Source organism: Atractosteus spatula, chromosome 9 (genome assembly GCF_055471065.1).
Source record: "Atractosteus spatula isolate fAtrSpa1 chromosome 9, fAtrSpa1.hap1, whole genome shotgun sequence".
Lineage (NCBI taxonomy): Eukaryota > Metazoa > Chordata > Actinopteri > Semionotiformes > Lepisosteidae > Atractosteus > Atractosteus spatula.
This window is the reverse complement of record NC_142714.1, coordinates 49,210,181-49,228,255: the sequence shown is the minus strand read 5'-3', so window position 1 is coordinate 49,228,255 and position 18,075 is coordinate 49,210,181. Positions and strand designations below refer to the sequence as shown.

General features: G+C 46.7%; 2 protein-coding genes across 4 annotated transcripts; one reads left to right on the top strand and one right to left on the bottom strand.

Annotated features, from left to right (window-relative positions):
* Positions 1 to 684: 684 nt before the first annotated feature.
* LOC148828747 (growth hormone secretagogue receptor type 1-like) lies at positions 685 to 2,934 on the bottom strand. Its single transcript, XM_088926052.1, has 2 exons — positions 2,196 to 2,934; positions 685 to 1,016 (listed from the first exon to the last, which is right to left on the bottom strand). The coding sequence occupies exons 1-2, from the start codon at positions 2,932 to 2,934 to the stop codon at positions 685 to 687; spliced, it is 1,071 nt and encodes a 356-aa protein (XP_088782178.1).
* Positions 2,935 to 6,941: 4,007 nt separating this feature from the next.
* rraga (Ras-related GTP binding A) lies at positions 6,942 to 17,577 on the top strand. 3 transcript variants are annotated; one of them, XM_088924583.1, is made up of 11 exons: positions 6,942 to 7,121; positions 8,109 to 8,180; positions 8,363 to 8,488; positions 9,193 to 9,292; positions 9,758 to 9,824; positions 10,497 to 10,719; positions 13,144 to 13,239; positions 15,096 to 15,218; positions 16,134 to 16,225; positions 16,449 to 16,564; positions 17,070 to 17,577. In XM_088924583.1, the coding sequence occupies exons 3-11, from the start codon at positions 8,462 to 8,464 to the stop codon at positions 17,171 to 17,173; spliced, it is 948 nt and encodes a 315-aa protein (XP_088780709.1). In that variant the 5' UTR covers positions 6,942 to 7,121; positions 8,109 to 8,180; positions 8,363 to 8,461; the 3' UTR covers positions 17,174 to 17,577. The 3 variants fall into 3 exon arrangements, with proteins under 3 accessions (XP_088780709.1, XP_088780710.1, XP_088780711.1); XM_088924585.1 differs by lacking the exon at positions 6,942 to 7,121 and adding an exon at positions 7,873 to 7,946; XM_088924584.1 differs by lacking the exon at positions 8,109 to 8,180 and having other exon boundaries at positions 7,001 to 7,121.
* Positions 17,578 to 18,075: the final 498 nt, after the last annotated feature.

Sequence of the window (18,075 nt, the reverse complement as noted above, 5' to 3'; positions counted from 1 at the left end):
GTAACACTAAATTGTAACTATCATAGATAATATATTTAATATGGCAAATAAAGTACAGTCCTTATACATTTGAATTGTTCCCTTCTTTCTCTAGCATTATTTCACAAAATCGGTTAGGACAGAAAATGAAAGAAGCTAATTAAGGTACAATCAATTTTTTGCGTTGACTGCATCTCTCATCGCGGTTATCCAGACACTGCATTGGTGGTGGGTGATTGTCATTTACAAAGCATCTGTCCCTCAAGTGCTGTGTTGGTTTTTCACTTTCACCTCCAGCCCTATTCAGAGGTTCTTTAATAAAGGTCTTCCCAACAAACCAACACTGCACAGACAGGTGTTTTAAAAGGCGTGGCCGGCGCGTCTCAGACTGGCCTTGTCTGCCTTACTTGGCCAGCTCACTGAGCAGACTGGACCTGTATCCTGCAACATTGCTGTGTTCTTACTCTGCTTGCAGTCTGGCTCCCAGAAGGATTTCCTGCGTGGGAGCCTGTACTTTTTTGCTGTTCGAGTTACATACTTTTGAACTGAAACGGTCGCTGTAGGGGGGGGGGGCACCGAGCTTGTGCAGAGTATGTCTGCCGCTTGATCTCCACTGAAGCATTTTTACTGCACTGCAAGAACGAGCCGGATTCGCTGTGGAGTGCCGAAATGTCCGGCTGCTCTGTAGCCCCACTCCCTGCCCCATCACACACACGTGCTGGCGTCCGTGTCGCCGGGGGGGGTGACGCGGCTGCTCCGGCTGCAGCCGCGGGCGCGCGCGGCGGGGGCGCGGCCCGCCGGCCGCAGCAGGCGGCGCAGCGCGGCGCGGTAGCGCGCCGACAGCAGGTTGTAGAGCACGGGGTTGACGCAGGCGCTGAGGTAGAAGAGCAGCATGGCGGCCAGGTTGAAGCTCTGGGAGGCGGCGTACAGAGACTCCACCTCCTGCCCCGCCCACGTCGCCCACGCCACGCTGGAGAAGAAGATCCGGCCCACGTAGAACGGCAGCCAGCACAGAGCGAAGGACAGCACCGCCAAGACTGGAGGGGACAGAGAGAGCCGTTCAGGACAGCTGCCACACCTACAGAGAGAGGGAACCAGTTGCCCCACTGCAGCAGTTCTGCCCACCCCAGATCCCTCTTTTAAACACTTCTGCTTTATTTGACATAAACAAGACACAGAGCCGCTATCTGGCCACAATTTACGTGGTTTATCAGCGAATTGTCCCCATTTGAGTAGCAGCCTGGAAACCACACGTCACTGAGCAATAGAAGTGAACAGTCATTTGTATTTAACTGCAGGCTGGGTTTCCATGCAAACCTGTAAATCGTGGCTCTTATGCTTAATCTGTTACAGTTACTCTTGCCAGTTTAAATTAATTATACCTCGAACTACAAAATTGTAAAAAAATAACTTTTTCCAATACAGATGAGAGCTGAGAAACACTAACTAAAGAGAGACACATGATTCCAGCACACACACCATCAATGAACCTACAGCCAGAAAAATGGAACCACAAATTCAAGAGCAGTCTCCAAGCTGGTACGATTAATGGTGGTAAATGATTTTAATTTGTCCTTTCTGGTGCCTAGCTTTTACAGCACCTGTTAAGTGCCTTGGGTTTATAACTGTGTTGTCTTACACAATCATCTCGTTGATGCTACCGCAGTATATAAAATGTTTTTTCTATTAGGTCTGCGTGATCTTTTGTCCAACTCAATAAAAAAAACAGGCAATATCACAGCGTGGCTCTAGTGCAGGTTAAATAAAAGCAGGCCTGTTGCAATACAGCTTATGTTTTCAATCGGATTAAGATACAGTGGCAGCGAGATGGACAATGTGCTTCATTAAAGGCAACGTGCCCTCAACACAAGGGCTCACCGAGACAAAACCAAGAGGATAGACGATGTGTGTTTGTTCAGTCAAGAACTCGAGGAGGAGAAAGGGCTGCACAGTGGCCAGCTCACGATTTAAAGGCGTGTTAGTAAATTTGACCAAACACAGAGCCACTGTAATATTTGGTCACTCTTTATGAGCTTGATCAGAAGCATGCCTAGAGACCGTGCTTCACTGGGCTGAGGAATCGAACAATGGTTTTCCCTTATTCAGGACCTTCACAGCTGGCTCCCAGTCCCAGCCCGTAAGTGTAACTTTGCTCCGCGCCAGAAACCCAAGCGCCCCTCCCCCCTCTTCCGCTCTCTGCCCCTGCTAGTTCTTACCCAGAATCCTGATGGTCTGCCGGTGGGACCTCTCCCGGCCGCGGGCGTGGGGGCCGCGGACCTGCCCGCGGGACCTCCACAGCTTCCTGACGATCAGGCCGTACAGCAGGGAGAGGCAGGCCAGCGGCAGGAAGAAGTACAGTGTGGAGACCCAGGTCAGGGTGTGCAGGAGCCCGGAGGTCACCGCCTCTTCGGTCTGCCGGCACTCCTGGCCCTCCGTGTGAAACAGGAAGAACACGGGCCCCGCCGTGGCCATGGAAACGGCCCAGAGCGCCCCGATGACCAGCTGGACTCGGTCCTTGGTGACCAGGGTCTTGGCGTGCAGGGGGAAGCAGATGGCCAGGTAGCGCTCCACGCTGAGGGCCGTGATGTGCAGGATGGTGGCGTACGTGCAGGTCTCGCTCAGGTAGAACTGGAAGCGGCACAGGAAGTCCCCGAACGGGAAGGGGCGGTACCTCCACAGGCGGTAGAGGTCAAAGGGGAGCCCAGCAAAGATGAGAATGTCGGAGAGGGCCATGCTGGACAGGTAAAGGTTGGTGGTGGTGCGCATCTCCCGGAAGCTCCAAAAAACCAAGAGGGTGGCTACGTTACCGCCCACCCCCAGCAGGAAGAGCACTACGCAGACTGCCGTGACCGGCACGAGCGTGTGCGGCTCGAACAGGGACACGGGGCCGAGCAGTGATTCAGCGGAGTCGTCCGTCTCATTGAAAGGAAGGCTGAGGTTCCAGACAACATCCATGGAAGGCTGGGTAGGTGCTGCTTAGCTCAGAGTAGCACAGGATGTCCCTGCAGTCTTGGCTGTTCCATGGACCAGGGTTACAGACAATGCAAAGGAACAAAGGCACCACTCTCTAGGAGCAAATCTTTCGAGTCTTAGCGTGGCTTCTGTCGTTATAGCAGAGGCCAGAGGTCAGAAGCCAGAGCTGCGCTGAAGCTCAGTTGGCGCACATCCAGTGACAGCAGGAGTGGTTGAACGGCTGTGCTCTTGCGGACCACTCATTAAATATCAACGTGAGCACAGGTTCGCTTATGGTGCTTGCCGTGAATCTGCCGTCAGATGCGCATCACCATGATGTTTTCACTGGCTGCTGGGGGAAGGCATATCCTTCGAAGTGGTACATTTACCCGTGGGCAGGACATCCCTTGTCAGGGTGGTACCCTCTCTTGTAGCGTAGAGTTTCACAGCTTTTAACGAGAGAAAAATGCCTTTGTGTTCATGCTCCGCTCACTTGCACCCCCTCCCACCTCTCTGGCCAAATCCTCCTGAAGATCAAAAACAGGAGCCAGACAATAAGACAATAAGAGTCAGACACAGACAGCTAGCCCATGGGCTGCCGACAGGACAGTGTGATGATCACTCCCACTGCCTCGAGTCATAAAGACGATTGAAGAAACAATCACTGCTCCATCACATCCAAAGGCTCCACAAGAGGAGATTCATGTTCACTCTGCACTCTTTGTCCGGAAGATGTCAGCAGCCAAAATCCCGATAGTCCACAATCCACACATTTTATCTTTATGGGAAAAGATATCCTCTCTCATAATATCTTATCCGATTCCCCCCGAAGGTTTACGGTGCTCCCTGAGTTTCCCTTTGCTGCTTGCCGATGCAGAAGGATGAGCAAGAACAGATGGAACTGCACCTTAATGTCTCAGACAGCTTTATGAAACCTTATCTCTGCAAAGACCTGCAATAAGGGGACTCTCAGAGTGCACTGAGCCAAATGCAGGTCTGTGCCATGAGGTGGGGGGAGTTGTAAATTTCCTTTCACGTGTCCCAGGGGATGCAGATGAAATTCTCCCTGTGTCTGTGTGTCACACAATTCCAAGCAACGGATCTGGATGTTCCCTGGCTTTCACCCTGTTGGATGCTGAGCACAGAACCGTCCTTTTTTAACACACCCGGCTTTACCATTCCAGTGGAGCAGAGGTGGAATATTCTCCAACGGGAGGGAATAAGAGGTGGAGACCCCCAACATCTACCTGCCAGAACAAGAAAGCTCCGGTCCTGTTGCCTGCCTGGCTGTCTTCAGCTGGTGTTCCCCACAGGACACTGACGGGCCATCGTGCTGGTTTTAACGTGACTTGCTGTCTTCCAAGTCAAGGCAGAAGGTTCAAAGAGACAATTAAGGGCAGTAAGATCCGTTAGAATAAATTCCCTGACAAAGGAGCAGTAGGATGGCGCGAAATCAATCAACGAAGGTCACCGATAGCCTCTTCCAATATGACAGGCACAAGCCTGTTCGCTACAAGCTGTCTCGCTCTAACATTGTCAGTGCCAGAACCAGCCTGTTTCCCTTCAAATGACCCAGGTGACGTGGCCGGAGGCCTGAGGAGCAGGAATATTCTCCCTGATGAGCTCAGCACACTCCTTGGGCACGTCCTGTCTCCCCAAGAGCCTGTCCTCCAGAGCACGGCGCCCGTCTGCGCGCTCTTCCTGGAGAGCAGCAGAGAATTAACACGCCTGCTGTCAGTACGAGTTCAGGCAGCGCCAGCCTCCCTCAGCAGGGCTTCGGGCATCTCCACAAGCTGAGGAGGGGGATAAGGTAGCATTTTGTTACAATTTGTTGTTCATAAATGTTTTGCAAGGCGATTGATTTGGACTTTTATGAGCAATAAAATGCAGGGTGATCCTGAACCGCTCTTTCCAATTCCAACATTTTTTTTACAAGGCAGCCATACCCTGCTTGACTATTTTTTCAGCAGTGGTCTCCTTGTTTCACCATTTCTTTCAAAGTCCATGTTCTTAGAAAGGGTCCACGCCAAGAGGAGTCCTAATCCCCCGAGGAAAAAAAAAAACGCACAATGTACAGAGTCAGACTTCCAGAATGCTTCCAGTCTTCTTTAAAGATCACCCATGTTGGACCTTGCATACTGCCTAATTTCAAGAGATCAGATAGAAATGTGTTTTTGCGTGCTCCGTTTTGTGCTTGATAGGTGGTTGCCCTAGCATCATCTCTGAATCAACCCAGTTTAATTTGGCTGGCCTCCGGCCAAGAGTAGACCAGGCTGTTAGTGTTTTATTTTGTCATCAGTTCCCTTCCATTTAATTGCAGGGCAGTTTGCAGCCGAGTGGCAGGAGGCATTGTTTGATCACAGCGTCTTTGGCTGGGCTGCTCGACATCGCAGGGGCGGGGTTCTATCTGCGCGGGGCGGAAGAAATCACACAACGTTAAGATAATGAAGCCACAGGGTCGTGCTCGTCGGGCCGCGAGGGGGCACGTCCGGGTGATTTAGCTGTGTTTGAGATGCGTCAGAGGGACTTGGCGGTGATTTATAACTCTCGGGGCTGACGTTGTTTTTCCATCCTCTGGAATCGGCCATCGCTGTGCCGCAACACCATGAGTTTGTGTAGCAAGAAAGAGCACAGGGCCCGTGCGTCCACAGTGCTGATCCTGCCCCTGAACACCCAATCCCACGCAACAAAGCAACATTGTAGGGCTGTGCATTGCTGGGCACCATACTGGAAATAAAACCAATATCACATTTACTGCTTTTTGGATGTACCCTAAAATAGCCTAATTTTACTGCTTTGTTATCAAAATAGACTTTGACGATGCTAAACATTAGGCATCAATTAAAAATGTTGCCTTGCCCTAAAAAAACTAAAAAGTTTGTTAATGCTGAGGCATAGCCACAGTGCCATAGCAACGAGAGATTAAAGAGGACCCAGGCTGCCCTTCTCAGAATTCTCTGCATTATTTCAGCCACCTGTTAATAGCCTGGAGATAGGAGAGCAGTGTGTTGATGTTGTTTGGAGGGGGGCAGTTTCAAGGTCATTAAATGAGAAAAATGGCTCATTTCTCCTGGGGTGAGATCGTTCTCCAGATAAAAGGAATGTTAAGCCGAAAACGTGCACGATCAAACCAGTGCTCTGCTGAAAGAGTCCTGGGTCCTGGGCAACAGGCAGAATACTGCTGATAGACTAACCTGGCCTCTGGCCTCCAGCCTCAGCAAAGAACAGAGGACGTCACTCAGTGTCGTGAGATGATTACAATAATAATGACAACTTTTAATAACAGAAATAAAATGGGATGCTAGTCACTCACAAACAGCTTTAAACAGCGGTTCTATCCTTGCCACATAGTCTGGTGCATCATAATCAGCAGTGTTTCCAAATGGGGGGAGGTCATGTGTTGTGTTATGTTTAGCAGGAGCCGTCAGAAAGGGCAGCTGACGAAGGGGCTCTAGAGAAATTGTCATCGAGCCAGCTGGCACAAGGGAGAGAAAGCTGAAGGAAAAGGTTGGTTTTTCGTAGAGGGATGCCACCCTTCTTTGCTCTTTAACAAGGGAAAGGCCTCCAATTAACAAAGTTTGCAGTCTCTCCAGTTTCAGAAGCGATATCTTCTACATAACGTATTTATGCCTCACAAACGTGTCTATATGTACAACTGCCAAGTGAGGAGTGAAACTGTATGGAGTCCCAATTACTCACAAAACACAGAGTACAGAGGTAAATATTATCGAGCAGTGCTGCATGAAAAAATACTCATTCACTATATCCCAGACATAATAGGTTTCAATAGGGACATGTTTTTTACCAGGTAAGTTAGGGATTAATCATTTAATAGATATTACATGAATAAAATTCCCCTGCCATCAAGATAAGATGGTTAGACCTTCACAGAGAAACATATCTTTCGGTGTGAAGTGAGCTACAGTCCAAAGGTGAAGACTTACAGGAGATATCAGTTGTAACGCTCAAAAAGGGAATTTGGGGGGTAATTTTGTAATGAACGGACTAAGGCATTTACGCATGCGTCTCCTGCTGTCTGTTGAAATCCACTTCCTGTCTTTCTCACGTGATGGGGGTGGTCTCTGGGGCGTCACGTGAGCGAGCGGAGAGATTCCTGTTTTGGGCCTGACGGAGCATTGCGGATACAAAAGCTTAAAGAAATGGGACACTCGAAGACTTAAATAAACGGAGTAAGCGAGTCTTGTATGATTCAATCCTTTTTTTTTATGAAGGAGTTGTCTGTTTTTTTTTTAAATAATTCTAAGTACGGCTTTGATACGATATCTTCGGAAGAGCTACAAGAGGCTTGTTGTTGCTCTGTTACCGTGAGACAGTGCTGGTCACTCACTGTATTTTGACTTTCGTAAATGATTTCTTATTACTTACCGGTCTTATAGTTAGGACGCACTTACAGAGTTGTTTTATACTGGGTTCTCTATACATACACTGAAATTCGTAGTGGTTCAAGCACGCCCGTATCAATTTGCCAGTGTCTTGCGTGACAAAGCGCTTGTTTTTCCAGTTGAAGTTTCGATCACGTCGTCCTCACGGGACCCACCAGTTAACACACAGCTGCTGGTACGGTCTATTCCTGTAAATCTGTGGGTTATTTGTGTAATTCCGTCGGTCAGTTCAAAGTTACATAATAGAGCTTTTCGTCTTGCAGATGAAAACTGATGCTCTCTTTGAGTATTACCGCCAGTGTGTAGTCATATTCTAGATGTTTACAGTGAAGGTAGCTCAGTGGCAAGAAGTGTAAAATTAAATTCTATTTATAGGCTATACAGGCTTAACTTTTGTAATCAGACGCCCCCTGGAGCTTTGAATAAGCCACTACACTACAGTCGTAGTCATCAGCACATGATCAGTCAGCTTTGTTGTGGAGCGCGGTTGTGATCACCGGACGATAAAAACGGATTGATCTGTCAGAGAGACCCGAGCGCTGAACTTTACATAGGGGTTTTGTGAGTCAGGACATCTGCCCACCCAGTGCGCATGTGCATCTGCCAGAAGAGGTCAGTATTTTTTTTTGCCAGAGATGATACCCCAGTTCTTTGTAAGTGTGCAGTGTAATGGTGGATGGGGTACCACAGTTCATTGACTCTGTGTACGCGGTGCACGGTCTATCCCTGTGAAAGCATTCTGGGAAGCTAAATTCATGGGGCTGTCTCTTGCAGATCTTATGCCAGAATGAGGTCATAGACAGGCCTGTGGATTGCGTGTAAGTGCTAACCTTCCATAAGCTGCAGGTTAGTATTGCGTTTCCTGCATTCCCCTCTGTCCAGTGCACTGTGTAGCTCCAGCTGAAAACTATGTTCTGCAGGGCATCTCTGGACTTTGATAGTTCAGTTGCGTCGCCTTGAATTCCCCATCACACGTGCGCAAGCTCCATCTTTCTCTTCATTCTCGTCTTTCCCTGCTCTTTTCTTAGCCGAACCTCAGGGAAGCAGTCGCCTGGTAGCAAGAGACCAGGGTGCGCTTTGGGGACGCGGGGCGCCGCAGGTTCAGTGGAAGTCTGGCCGACGAGGCCATGTCGAGCACAGCCATGAAGAAAAAGGTAGGCAGGGGTGGAAGACTGTCGCCGGCACTTTCTCCACAGGGGGAGCGGGAAGCATCTATAGTCTGCAACTGTTATTCCAAAATTACCAGTCCTGCACACCACATCACCACCGGCATTAAAACCAAAGGTTCAGGTGTCTCTGGTTCTGCTAAAAGCACAGTACGTCGTAAGGACATCTATCTCCATTGAGAAATAGCCTGATATTGAACAGTTGCTGCAGAGATCTTAAAGGATCCCAGGGCACTGTTCCTATGAGCTGGGGTCTTAACCCCACAATGTTCTTGCACAATTTGACACCCCTAAAGGTCCCTCTGTATTCAGCTGGTGAGTCTTCTGTGTATTAGGTCTGCTGGCACAAAACTGGTGCTGCACTTCAGTGTACCCTCCTATAGTGCTTCTGGATGAAATGCACTATATAGAATCTCATTGTTGTTATTATTGTACTAAGTCCTTCTTTAGCTATCCTATAGGTGCCATTCATTCTACTAACAAACATGATAGCAGTGCAGAGCTTGTCTAGTGAAATGCAATTAACTTGTTTCAAGTTGAACCCTGAATATTGAGGGGGGAAGCTGAGCTGGAAAGAGAGACCTAAAATTTGTACCAGGATCCATACAGTGATTTGGAGCTTCGGATTCAGATTGTCCAGTAGAGCTGTGAAATCATTGTCCCTCATTGTCTCTGCAATCCTTTGCACACAGGTGCTGTTGATGGGAAAGAGCGGGTCTGGGAAGACCAGCATGAGATCGATTATCTTTGCCAACTACATCGCCAGGGACACCAGGAGGCTGGGAGCAACCAGTAAGCACTGTGCTAACAAGAAATGGGCCGTTGTCCCTGTACCCCTATAAAAACAAACTAAAGGATGGTATTAGAGTCCTTATAATGAAGTGAGGATTACATCTGCTGTTCTGTAATATATTTTATTGCCCCTGTTTATCTGATTGTTAGTGTACAGACATCAAATAGTTCAGTCTCAGATCTGGCTTGTGCTGTTACATAATATTAGTCTCCCAACCTGTTTTTTTTAAAATCAAATTTGATTACAGATGTTTTTGAGGAAGTCATGTGCTGTTGGGAGTGTACCCATATGTTAGCACTTTGTACTCCCTGTTTCGTATTAGTCCTGGCTACCAGGGGAATGTGAGTTCAGGTGGGTCATGAAGTTCAAAAGGAAGATCAAAAAGAAACTACAGAGAGATTTATCAAAGTCATTAACTTTTTGAGCACTTGGTAATTAAAACCTGTTTCTTTCTTGCATTTTAGTTGATGTGGAGCACTCTCATGTCCGCTTCCTGGGTAACCTTGTGCTGAATCTGTGGGACTGTGGAGGGTGAGTTAGCCACATTATCGTGCCCGTGAGTCATTTCTGACCCCTTGTCCTTTGAGACACTTACACACCCCTCATCATCACTTCACTCTGTTTGAATACGAATGGCAGTGCTTGATCAGGTACTGTGCTAACCATTTATTTGGAAAACTGGACGAGCGTTTAAAAGAAATGTGGCTCTATAAATGGTTATATTTAAAATGTAGGCCATTTTGATGCCAAAATAAAAGTATTTGCCACCCCCCCCCCCACACACACACCCTCTCCTGCACTGTTAACATTGGATTTCACTTGGTTGCGTAACAGAGTCTTAAGCAAAACAGTGAATGATGTATTTAACTCTTCCCAGAAAGCTAAATGCTATTTAATTCATGTGGCTCTGTCTAGAATTGCATAACAGCAAGAGTAGTCAGCATTGCCTGTGAGCCACAAGGAGCCTACTTGTCTCAGACGCATGCCGATGTATTGAAGGGCAGAGTGTGCGCAATAAGAATGGGGGTGACCTGAGAGAAGAGCTTTATGTTAAAGAGGTCCTCAAAGCTAGTGTTTACTGCTGTGGAGTGCAAGCATGTGAAGCCATTGGTCATGCAGGTTTGAATGCCAGTGCAGTGGAACTAATGGGCATGTCTGTCAGTGTGTTTGTTTTAAATGCCATTTGTTCTGTTCCTCTCCCAGGCAGGACACTTTCATGGAGAACTACTTCACGAGCCAGCGTGACAACATCTTCCGCAACGTGGAGGTGCTGATCTACGTGTTTGACGTGGAGAGCCGGGAGCTGGAGAAGGACATGCATTACTACCAGTCCTGCCTGGAGGCCATTCTGCAGAACTCGCCCGACGCCAAGGTCTTCTGCCTGGTGCACAAGATGGACCTGGTGCAGGAGGACCAGCGAGATCTGGTGAGCAGAGCTGGGCAGCCTGGTCCTGATGCCACCGATGGGGACTGAAGGCCTTTCTTACTGCCTTCTTTCGCTTCACTGTGTTTGCTCTCAGTGCAGTGGAGCTTTTGGGGCTCATTTTGTCTCCCACCTTTCTTTGACATTGAGATGTGAGTGCCTCTCGTGAGTGAGACCTAGCCAAGGAAATAAGCATGTTAGCTGAGAGTTGGGCAACCTTCCCAATAGATCAGAAGGAAAAAAATAGTCACAATTGTGCTCAATTACAAATACTAATATGTCCCTCAATTACAGTCAAGCACAAAAAACAGAGATACAGTGGTGTGAAAAAGTGTTTGCCCCCTTCCTGATTTCTTATTTTTTTGCATGTTTGTCACACTGAAATGTTTCAGATCATCAAACAAATTGAAATTTTAGACAAAGATAACACAAGTAAACACAAAATGCAGTTTTTAAATGAAGGTTTTTATTATTAAGGGAAAAAAAAAATCCAAACCTACATGGCCCTGTGTGAAAAAGTGATTGCCCCCCCTGTTAAAACATAAATCAACTGTGGTTTATCACATCTTTGGAAAGCTGAGTTCAATTTCTCTAGCCACACCCAGGCCTGATTACTGCCACACCTGTTCTCAATCAAGAAATCACTTAAATAGGACCTGCCTGACAAAGTGAAGTAGACCAAAAGATCCTCAAAAGCTAGACATCATGCTGAGATCCAAAGAAATTCAGGAACAAATGAGAAACAGGGTAATTGAGATTTATCAGTCTGGAAAAGGCTATAAAGCCATTTCTAAAGCTTCGGGACTCCAGCGAACCACAGTGAGAGCCATTATCCACAAATGGCGAAACCATGGAATAGTGGTGAACCTTCCCAGGAGTGGCCGGCCGAGCAAAATTACCCCAAGAGCGCAGCGACGACTCATCCAAGAGGTCAGAAAAAAACCCACAACAACATCCAAAGAACTGCAGGCTTCACTTGCCTCAGTTAAGGTCAGTGTTCATGACTCCACCATAAGAAAGAGACTGGGCAAAAATGGCCTGCATGGCAGAGTTCCAAGACGAAAACCACTGCTGAGCAAAAAGAACATAAAGGCTCGTCTCAGTTTTGCTAGAAAACATCTTGATGATCCCCAAGACTTTTGGGAAAATACTCTGTGGACTGACGAGACAAAAGTTGAACTTTTTGGAAGGTGTGTGTCCCATTACATCTGGCGTAAAAGTAACACAGCATTTCAGAAAAGGAACATCATACCAACAGTAAAATATGGTGGTGGTAGTGTGATGGTCTGGGGCTGTTTTGCTGCCTCAGGACCTGGAAGACTTGCTGTGGTAAATGGAACCATGAATTCTGCTGTCTACCAAAAAATCCTGAAGGAGAATGTCCGGCCATTTGTTCGTGACCTCAAGCTGAAGCGCACTTGGGTTCTGCAGCAGGACAATGATCCAAAACACACCAGCAAGTCCATCTCTGAATGGCTTAAGAAAAACAAAATGAAGACTTTGGAGTGGCCTAGTCAAAGTCCTGACCTGAATCCGACTGAGATGTTGTGGCATGACCTTAAAAAAGCGGTTAAGGCTCGAAAACCCTCCAATGTGGCTGAATTACAACAATTCTGCAAAGATGAGTGGGCCAAAATTCCTCCACAGCACTGTAAAAGACTCATTGCCAGTTATCGCAAACGCTTGATTGCAGTTGTTGCTACTAAGGGTGGCTCAACCAGTTATTAGGTTTAGGGGGCAATCGCTTTTTCACACAGGGCCATGTAGGTTTGGATTTTTTTTTCCCTTAATAATAAAAACCTTCATTTAAAAACTGCATTTTGTGTTTACTTGTGTTATCTTTGTCTAATATTTCAATTTGTTTGATGATCTGAAACATTTCAGTGTGACAAACATGCAAAAAAATAAGAAATCAGGAAGGGGGCAAACACTTTTTCACACCACTGTAGCTGCTGTTAAAAGCTATGAACAGGTGTGGATCATTTCCCCTCTACAAAGGGGTTAAATGTTTTTATTGAGATCATTACTACTTTACTACTGCCTGCTGGGTATAAATCATTCACTCCTCTGTTCCCCAGCAAAGCGATGAGCACAGATGAGAGATGAGAGATGGCTTAAACTGCACATTCCCCCACTTCCAGCCCTTTGCCAGTACGTACCCCTGGGGAACCCTTCAGTCATGCAGTACAGATAATACTACTGTGTGCAGTAATGCAGTGAACCTGTTAATTCTGGTGATTTATTGTTCTTCAGTGCCTGAGCAGATGCTGGAGACAATGTGGTGTAGCTGTTGTGTAACTGAAGTCAAAGGTTATTTTTTTTTAGTGCGTGGGAGAGCTGGGCCTCTCACTGGTACAAGGGTCCAGCTTTTAACCCCTTACTTTCTCCTTCATGATCCACCCCCCCCCCCCCACTGACTGGCTTCAGATATTTAAGGAGCGTGAAGAGGACCTGAAGAGGCTGTCACGCCCCCTGGAGTGCACATGTTTCAGGACCTCTATCTGGGATGAAACTCTCTACAAGGTGAGGGCTTGAATGTGTGCTTGTGTCTCTGTACCACTGGCTCCTGTTGGGTTTGTATGCACTTTTGTCTTCTGATGTATTGGAGCTTAACACAAGGGTGACTGTAGGACAAAATCATTATTTTTGTCTTGTCGAGGTGGTGAAGACAGGGCTGTTTGGCTTTCATAAATGTATAAAACTGAAAGTGCAAAAAGTATGTGTTCTCTGTTTCTGTAGTTGCTGTCTTTGTAAGATAATTGTTGCCATTTGATTAAAACTTACAATTAAAATGAGTATGGAGTTTTCCACATGGGTTAAGCATGCTCATGTCTGTAAATGACTGTGGTCAGACTGAACCCCTGACCCCCGCCTCCCCTCTCTAAGCATGAGGCAATGTTAAAATGAAAGAAAACATATTTTCTTTTAACAAATCTCTGTCACTTAGTAATTCAGCAGTAGTGTAACCACCTTGTAGCGTAATTTCTTATATCCTGGAATCTGGATATTCATCTGGAATTCATCAGTGTTCCTTTGGGATCAATAAAGTCTTATCTATCAATCTAAGGTTTGGAGAACCCCAAGTGAGACTGTTTCTGCTGTAAATGGTTTTGAGCTACCAGTAGGTGGCAGGAGTGAACATGCTTGTTTCATGCGTGTTCACTGCCAGACGTGTTACTGTCTTATTATTGACATGCAGCTTGTTGACATGTTTATCAGTTATTCCATGCTGTCAAAAAGTCCTAAGTACTACAACAACAACCTTTGTTCAGGGGCTGTCCATCTGTATGATAATCAGCATCAGTATATCATTCCTTTACCTTGAAAGCCACATTATCACCGTTAGTATTGGGATGGAAGACCTCAAAGGAACACCAGGTTTTTTCTGTAATGGATGTTAGTGCACTGGTGGGCCAGTAGGTGGCAGTCCTTCCCTGTGGACCAGAAGTCCAATCCTGTGCTCCAGTATGGTAAAAGGGGACACTGTTGTAGGAGATGTTGTTTTGGGTCATGCATTAAATCGAGGTCCTAACTATTTGGTCCTTAAAAGTCCCATGGCTCTGTAAGTTTATGGATTTTAGCCTTTGTATCCTGGATCAGTTTCTAGTGCATAACATGGCCTACCTAAACCTCACTTCCCCATTAATTCATCTGGTGTAAGAATAATTGATCCAGTTATTCTCACCTCCACGACCAACAGCAATATCCTTTTCTGTATAAACGTGCGTAAGTTTGCAATCAGAAACAGATGTACTGTACCTCCAATGAGCCCCACAGCTGACTGAAGAGAACTGTAGTTGTTACTACACACCTGATGTGTGTGCTGTGTAGTGGAGCTCTTGGTGCACGATTTTGTTATCTCCAACACATAAAACACTAACACTGTGTGATCCTTCCAGGTGACAAATGCTCTTGGATTGGAAGGAACTGTTATTACATTTGCAAGAATGAGTCTGTACTGGTTGAGCCATGTGTGAACCCTGGTTCAGCATCCCAAACATGAGTGATCTGGAAAAACTGTAAGCTGAGACTCTCCGCATACCATATTCTCAGCCAGCCAAGTTATTGCATCCTAGATGGCTTTGTTTCTGACAGATGGGCCATCTTGGTTAGTAAAAACCAACAAACAAGTCCTGCGTTTTCTTGACATTTTTGACACTAGAATAGACTGTAAGAAATGCAAGAATGTATATAGAGGATGTAAACCAAGCCTTAGAAAGCACATCAGGGGATTTTTTTAATTGCATCTGTTGTTATCATTGCCATATGTTACCAGAGAATGGTTCAGCTATTTCTTTCCAAGGTATGTGTGGGAACTGGGGTTGTTGTCCTTGCCGGTGCTGCTGTTTGAACGCTGTCCTCGGATCTGTCCCGTCCAGGCTTGGTCCAGTATTGTGTACCAGCTGATCCCCAACGTGCAGCAGCTGGAGACCAACCTCCGCAACTTCGCCCAGATCATAGAGGCTGATGAGGTGCTGCTGTTTGAAAGAGCCACTTTCCTGGTGAGAGCTGGGGCCTCAAACCTTGTGAACAGAGTGCATGTCCGCTACACCATGCTGGCTGTGCAGCAAGATGTCAGGGGCATGTGAATGGCAGAGAGAAGTAGGAAGGAGGAAAATGACCAATAACCGGGTAACCAAGTACGAGATGTAGCGATTTAATCCCAAGATTTTGGTTTGTTATGCAGTTTAAATCCACACCAGATAAACTCTACCCAAGTCACCAAATTCGTTCTCGGTTGAAAAATATAGAGAGTTTTTCATTCTCATCTGTTAAATTCGCACCTTGTATAGCTTTTCAGTTGCATTTAGAAAGCGGAGCAATTCAGACACTGGCTCTCGAAAGTCTTGAGAGTGCTGGAAGCCGTGGCTGTCTTAATTTCTGGCTGAAGGCCTGCAGTGAAACGCTCATTTTACAGATACCTTTAAAAATCTGCCGAATGCTTGTGTCAGTTTGAACCTGGACTTGTTTAGCCCTAATACAGAGGGTGATAAATTTGGGAATGTTCCGCGTACATCCATGATTAGAGCTTGGCACTCCCAGCTGGAAGTCGGCACCTAGCATAAATAAACATGTGGCTGCGTCAAGCCAAGAGTAACAAACTTGTCCCTCTGAAAGCCAAAGCATTTTTTACAAGCGGGAAGAAGGGGGTAAGTTACCGAAAACATGACTGCTTTTGTGAAAGCTGTCTCTGTGCAAAATTATGGAAAATGTATTTATCCGTATATCTCCAGGGCATCTTTAAAGAAGGAAAGTAGGAGGAGTGACTTTTTCGGTGAACCAGTTACTGCTGGTTTAGGTCCATTTTATAACCCTGTTATAATTGAATCGGAGTGTTTTAAATCTTGTCGGAGGGGAGACTCTGTGGAAGCTCTGTGGTCTGGAGCCGGCTGACCTGAGTGTGTCGTGTCCCTCAGGTTATTTCGCACTACCAGTGCAAGGAGCAGCGGGATGCCCACAGGTTCGAGAAGATCAGCAACATCATTAAACAGTTCAAGCTGAGCTGCAGGTACAGTTCTCCTCCCTGCCGGTGTGCGTCGTGCTCTCTCTCTCTCTCTCTCTCTCTCTCTCTCTCTCTCTCTTCCGTCCGTTTGCTCCTTCTCTTCCTCGCTCCCCCTCGAGCTGGATCAGAGCTGGAACAGAAAAAAAAAAGGCACAAGGCAGTCTCGGCCGACACGCGGCGCCGCGGTGGTGCTTTCGTTCGTTTGATCCATGTCGTCTGTTTTTCGTAGCAAACTGGCCGCCTCCTTCCAGAGCATGGAGGTCCGCAATTCCAATTTTGCGGCTTTCATTGACGTCTTCACCTCGAACACCTACGTGATGGTCATCATGTCGGACCCCTCGATACGTAAGTACCCCGTGTGTTAGGAGCGCCTCTGTTTTGGGTTTTCGCACTGTAACAGAAGCATTTCTTTGATGCAACTCTAAAAATTCCCATTTCCCCTCCAGACATCACAGCATAGCCTTGAAGTACTTGGACAGTGTCCCACCTTTACAGGACACCCATGAAATGTGGCTGGACCTCCTAGATTAAGTGCAGGAGCTCTTGAAGTGGTATCTGTTTCCAACAGCTCATCCCTTTTCATTAGACAAGGGAGAAGATCAGTTTTCCAAAATCAGGTGCAGTGTATTGACACAAGAGTGAAACTGCAGCTCAAGGAAAGTGGCTTCAATCCCGTCCCGTTGCTAGGCTGTCCTCAGATCAGCACCCCTGTCACAGTTTTAAATTTTTACTTCGTTTCCCATTGTGCCGCCTGGAAACACGGATTTAAAATGTTTTCGGCTGGGTTTTTCCGTTAAACCACCACATGGCGCTGTCCAGTCTCACACACCCACCCTCTTTCTCTCTCCAGCCTCTGCGGCCACGCTCATCAATATCCGCAATGCCAGGAAGCACTTCGAGAAGCTGGAGCGCGTGGACGGGCCCAAACACAGCCTGCACATGCGTATGCGCTAGGTAACCTCCCCCCCCCCCCCCGGCAACCAGCCAGCCAATAAGGGAAGAGGGGGAGGACGGCATTCCTGGACTCAATCAGCCAATCACTCATGCACTCAGCTGCAAGTGAGAGGGGAGGGGTGGCGGCCATGCTCAGAAATTCGCTCACACGAGCTGGAGAAATCCGAGAACCTTACCTGTATCGCTGTCCCATTCAATCATATTGCATTTTGTACCATAATACTAAAAAAACAAAACTTTTGTCAGCCTACAGATTTGCATAGAAGTGTGTCTTCAGCTTTTTTTTTCCTCTCTTCATAATGTTTATTGGGATTATTATGTGACCTTTTAGGTATGTTTATAGGAGTTTATCTTTAAATTGAACGTCTGAGAATTTGAAAAATAAATGTCACAGTGAAGATGAAGCGCTTTCACACCCTGTCGCTTTATTCTCTAGGAGTTTTGGGAAATTATTTGAACTTTGTGCCACGTGTATTGGATTATATAGCATTGTGCACTGTTCTTAGAAAATGCCAAGTGAATGTTCAGGTTAAATCATGGAAGGGGTCTGTATTGGCAGAACTTGTTTACATTTGCAGGGGTAGTCCTGAGCGTACAGAGTGTATAGACATTGGCAGGAGGACTCTGGATAGTTTGGAATAGGGGGTGGGTGGGGGGAGCAGGGTATTTGAGGGAAGAATTGGCATGTTGCTTTTTTTAGGACTTGCTCATTCCCAGCAGACTGCTGAGAATGCCTCGTACTGACTTTTTTGGACCTTGTGCAATTGTTTTTCTTGGACTGCCAAATAAACATGCAAATTAAAAAAATACAGCGAGAGTGCTTGCTGGAGTGTTGGGTTTTATTAGGTTGTTTTTTTTTTTTGCTCTGGCACTGAAGGATAGAGAAATTTGGAGCAGAGGAG

What these genes read in the sequence shown, in the direction of transcription:
- LOC148828747 (XM_088926052.1), bottom strand. Translation starts at nt 2,934, where the DNA reads ATGGATGTTGTCTGGAACCTCAGCCTTCCTTTCAATGAGACGGACGAC. An exon ending in GCAGACCATCAGGATTCTGG is followed by an intron (nt 1,017 to 2,195) that starts GTAAGAACTAGC and finishes TGTCCCCTCCAG; the next exon opens with TCTTGGCGGTGCTGTCCTTC.
- rraga (XM_088924583.1), top strand. Translation starts at nt 8,462, where the DNA reads ATGTCGAGCACAGCCATGAAGAAAAAG. An exon ending in GGGATGAAACTCTCTACAAG is followed by an intron (nt 13,240 to 15,095) that starts GTGAGGGCTTGA and finishes TGTCCCGTCCAG; the next exon opens with GCTTGGTCCAGTATTGTGTA. An exon ending in CAGTTCAAGCTGAGCTGCAG is followed by an intron (nt 16,226 to 16,448) that starts GTACAGTTCTCC and finishes TGTTTTTCGTAG; the next exon opens with CAAACTGGCCGCCTCCTTCC.